Source organism: Micrasema longulum, unplaced genomic scaffold (assembly GCF_059751315.1).
Source record: "Micrasema longulum isolate JH-2025_06_02 unplaced genomic scaffold, ASM5975131v1 h1tg002174l, whole genome shotgun sequence".
Classification (NCBI taxonomy): Eukaryota; Metazoa; Arthropoda; class Insecta; order Trichoptera; family Brachycentridae; genus Micrasema; species Micrasema longulum.
The window spans coordinates 89-4,183 of record NW_028279339.1 but is presented as its reverse complement, the minus strand read 5'-3'; the positions used below and the strand labels follow the sequence as shown (position 1 = coordinate 4,183).

General features: G+C 34.0%; 1 protein-coding gene across 3 annotated transcripts; it reads left to right on the top strand.

Moving 5' to 3' along the window:
* The first annotated feature begins 200 nt into the window (after positions 1–200).
* YL-1 (Vacuolar protein sorting-associated protein YL-1) lies at positions 201–3,506 on the top strand. 3 transcript variants are annotated; one of them, XM_088239482.1, is made up of 4 exons: positions 201–259; positions 980–1,120; positions 2,455–2,583; positions 3,370–3,506. In XM_088239482.1, the coding sequence occupies exons 2-4, from the start codon at positions 987–989 to the stop codon at positions 3,377–3,379; spliced, it is 273 nt and encodes a 90-aa protein (XP_088095608.1). In that variant the 5' UTR covers positions 201–259; positions 980–986; the 3' UTR covers positions 3,380–3,506. The 3 variants fall into 3 exon arrangements, with proteins under 3 accessions (XP_088095608.1, XP_088095609.1, XP_088095611.1); XM_088239483.1 differs by having other exon boundaries at positions 252–601; XM_088239485.1 differs by lacking the exon at positions 201–259 and adding an exon at positions 273–291.
* The last annotated feature ends 589 nt before the right edge of the window (positions 3,507–4,095 follow it).

Sequence of the window (4,095 nt, the reverse complement as noted above, 5' to 3'; positions counted from 1 at the left end):
TGCATAATTTTTTTATTTTTTCAGTAGGTATGTTTTGACATCAACAAAGATTTGGGCTTACTGAAAATACTATTTTTATTTCCTTATTTTTTCATCAAAATACTATGTGTATTGTCTGCAAAAAGTGAGACGTTTGACAGACAATAATGATGATTATATTTTTAAAGTGATTTTATTTATTGCAACACCGATCCTTAAATGTCAATAAATGCACATTATCTATGGAAATTATGTTTTGTGTCTTGCTGTTTACAAATTTGTAAGTTCGTACAATATATCTGTTATATTTAGGTATTTCTCTGATGTAAACTGTTATTAAAATTTACTTTATATTATATTTCATTGTGATGCCTAACTAGTTTTATTTCTCAATTTTTTTTATTTGAAATAAATACTAAATCAATGCATGTGAAGATGAAATAATAGTATTTTATTCGTTTATCCATTCAGAACTTAAGTAATATGCATTTTCATAAAACTTTTACAGTTTATTGTACTAACTGTAACAGTTAAATGTCCAGGCGAATGAAGAATACAGTTGTGTGTGTGAAATAGAACCGGAACCCTGGATGAGTGTTTTCGACTCAATGGCTGCTATCAGGTTAAAATCTCGATTAAGGAAATAGAGTGGAGATAAGTCCGCCTCGTCGTGTACTGGTTGGCGCGTTCGCTTGCCATTCTTGAAGTCCCGGGTTCGATTCCTAGCAGGATGAACTTGAAATATTAATTTCAAACTATTATTTCATTGTTCCTGGACTGGCACCTAAGTGTAGGACTGATCACCTTGCCTTCACATAACCGATGATCGAAATACCCGAAATATATAATTTTGGTTAAATTTGGTTTTAATTTTGATGCACCGCCCTATGCACCTTGGGTACGGATAGAGGAATGATATATAATAAGTAAAATAAGTAAATAGTGATGAACAGTTAAACAGCAGAAAAATTTGCATTGAATGTAATTTTTTAATTTTTAGTTAGACAATGGCCGCACAGAGGTCCCGACGACATAACGCCGGGACTAAAATAAGTAAACTGATAGATGAAGAGGAGGAAGACGACTTCTATAAAACTACTTATGGAGGTTTCGATGAGGCTGCGGAAGACAAAGAATATGTGTAAGTTTTTTTAGATTGGACCTTGACTAGGGCTTATGTTTGCCGCTTGTTCCTTCTAACTGCTCCCACTCTCGTGTGAAGATCCGGCGGGATAATCAACTGGGGCCTTGCTGAGCGACTTCTCCGCATACGCTTAATGAAGAGGAAATTAAATTTGTTATACCATAAAATGCTTGAATTTTTATTTTGTAAATGTCATGTAAAAGACCTCCGGGCGTATATAGATAATAAATAATAATTTTGTTGCGACAGAGAGGGAAAACATTTTTGAGAAGAGAATATGCAATTCTAGGGATTTACAGGGCTTATGACCTGTTATTGGCTGGTTTAAGTGGCCACTTTACACACCGTGTAAAATTCACCATTCTGCCTATGCTTAAACATCCACATTTCCTCAACTCTTCCATCTGTTGACTTTTGTGAAGTAAAATAGCTGAAATTTTTATCATGTCGGTGAGATTCATCCGGCTGAACCAATTCACCTAAAAGGCAACGGCTGAAAACAATTTTCCAATTTTTATACTTCTTCTTTTACCAGTAAGTTGATTCAACAATGTTTTGAGTGTGTCCAAACGTTTGCAGACTGGCTTTATTTCCTCCCTACGGAGTTATTTGGATCTAAATTTGTTGCAACAGAGAGGGAAAAAAATTTCGAGAAGGGAATATGGAAGTCTAGGCGTTTACAGGGCTTATGACTATATATTATTCACCTTTCTACCTATGTTTAAATCCAACCAATTTGGCCATACTTAAAATATTGTTGTAAAAGTTGTATTTTTTTATACTGCATGGTTGCAAGACCACCGGCGACCGCATTGTCTTCGTTTGATCACACGCGGACAGGACCTCGTGACAAAAGCGATTTGCTTGACGTAAGCGTGTCACTCCCAAATTTTTTTTATTTTTATTTAGTTCTTTCTTTAACAATTCCAATATTTTTCATGAAATTCACTCGTATTAAACGCCGTTGTGTATTAATTTTCGCAGCGCTCATATTAAGTTCTCCAAAACGAAAGCCATTTTCAGAAGAAGTGTACAAGTTTGGATTTTGTCTAAGAGAAGAGACCATTGCAGCAGACTGCTGCGAGACATTGCATAGATTTATATTCTATTAAGCATATTGTTCAGATGTTTATTAAAATTTATGTTTATCTAATATTTTTCATCTTTAGTATTCTTTTATAATATGCATGTTTTCACATTCCATTATTTTGTATCCCAACTCAACACAGGGCTCTTGGCCTCATAGAGTTAGGGATACGTTATTGTTTTTTGTAATATGTATGTTTGTATGAATAAATAATTGAAAAAATAAATGTGCTTATCCCATTTAGGCAAGGAGTCGAAGGTGCGGACGAAGTAGATTCAGACTTCAGTATAGACGAGGATGATGAACTCATCTCAGACAATGAAGCGGATGGAAAACCAAAAAGAAACACTCCGTCAACACCAGAGCTTACAAGGTTACCTTGCTTTATAAACTGGTGTATTTCAATCTTTCTGAATATGCGACTCCCTTACGAGTAAAAAAAAGATCTGGCGGGACTCCCCCCAGAACCTTAATTTTACTAAACCTTTGCCTTGCTGGGAGGATCGCAGTCACAAACAAGACAAAAGTTAAATAAAATTATGGGGGTGGGAGGGCCAGTTTACTTTAAGGCTATTGCTTTACTTGTGATTGCGAGCTTCCCAAGCAAGGCTTTAAAAAATCTGATTGCTACTTGTATGCCAGTTAAACCCTGGGTTTTTACTTTTTCCTCGCATGTGACTGCGACCCCCCAAGCTAGGCTTCGAACCCACAGGTTGAAAAGCACTTTTCTATACAATACACTTTTCGATATAGTCATTTGTTAGAATTGCGGCATCACTTTGCCTTCTTCAGGGCTACTTACAATAATAATAAACTTTATTTGGCATTAAAAAAAAAAACATTCACATAGTACACAATATCAGTTTCAGTGCTCCAGAACAGTATTTAATAACCTAAGTTAAGAAATCATTATATAAGTATACCTTGATAAAAAAGCTTCTGTAGCTTTGAAACCGGTCAGCAGAAAAAAAAAATAGTGGTTAAATACAAAGTTGTTTTATATTTATTTTATTGTAATGAATAACCACAAAGTTAGTGCTTCAAATACAAATAAAAATAATTTATATTTCCTAAAGATTTTATTAACCTAGCTGAATAAATGTTTTCCCTTTTTAAATCCGCCAAAACATGTTAAACAAAAAAATATATATTGCAACAGGAACCAGTAAAAGCAAAACCCAAACCAGCAAAGAGAAGCGCCGATAGACCCAGAAAACGTAAAAGTGCTGACACATCAGTGGGAGATACGAGCGTTCTGGAAAAATCCGCATCAGGTATGAATAGAAATAATATTACATGTAAATTATTATGAAAATAAAACTTTGTTATTAGTGTTACGCAATTTCTATTATTTTACAAGAACTTGTACAAGTTCTTGTAAAAGAAAAAATATTGTGTAACAATAATAATAAAGTTTTATTTTCAAAATCATTTATAATGAAGTGTTACGAAGTGAATGCCGATTCAATCAACAAAATAATATTACATTCACTTAGTGAAAAATATTGTTTGTATTTTACCTCATTAGGATGTAAAACTTAAGCAGTTATGTTCAGTAATGTTAGATTTCAATGTAAACCACATTATTTTCAAAAATGTGCGTAGATTTTAACAGTTACTATTAATAAGTACTGTATTTTTTAAAAACTGTTCAGAGAAAAAAGTATTTGACATGTGCATCCTCCCAGTATTGACATATTATGGTTTTGAAACCACCACTTTTACAAAACGCACAATGCAAAAACTCCGTGTACTGCAATGAGCAATGGAGAGGAGGATACTAAATATTAATTTACGGGACAGAAAAGGGAAGGAATGGATTAGAGCAGTGTTTTTTAACCTGTGGTCCGTGGACCCCTGGGGGTCTGTGAATATATGTATGGGG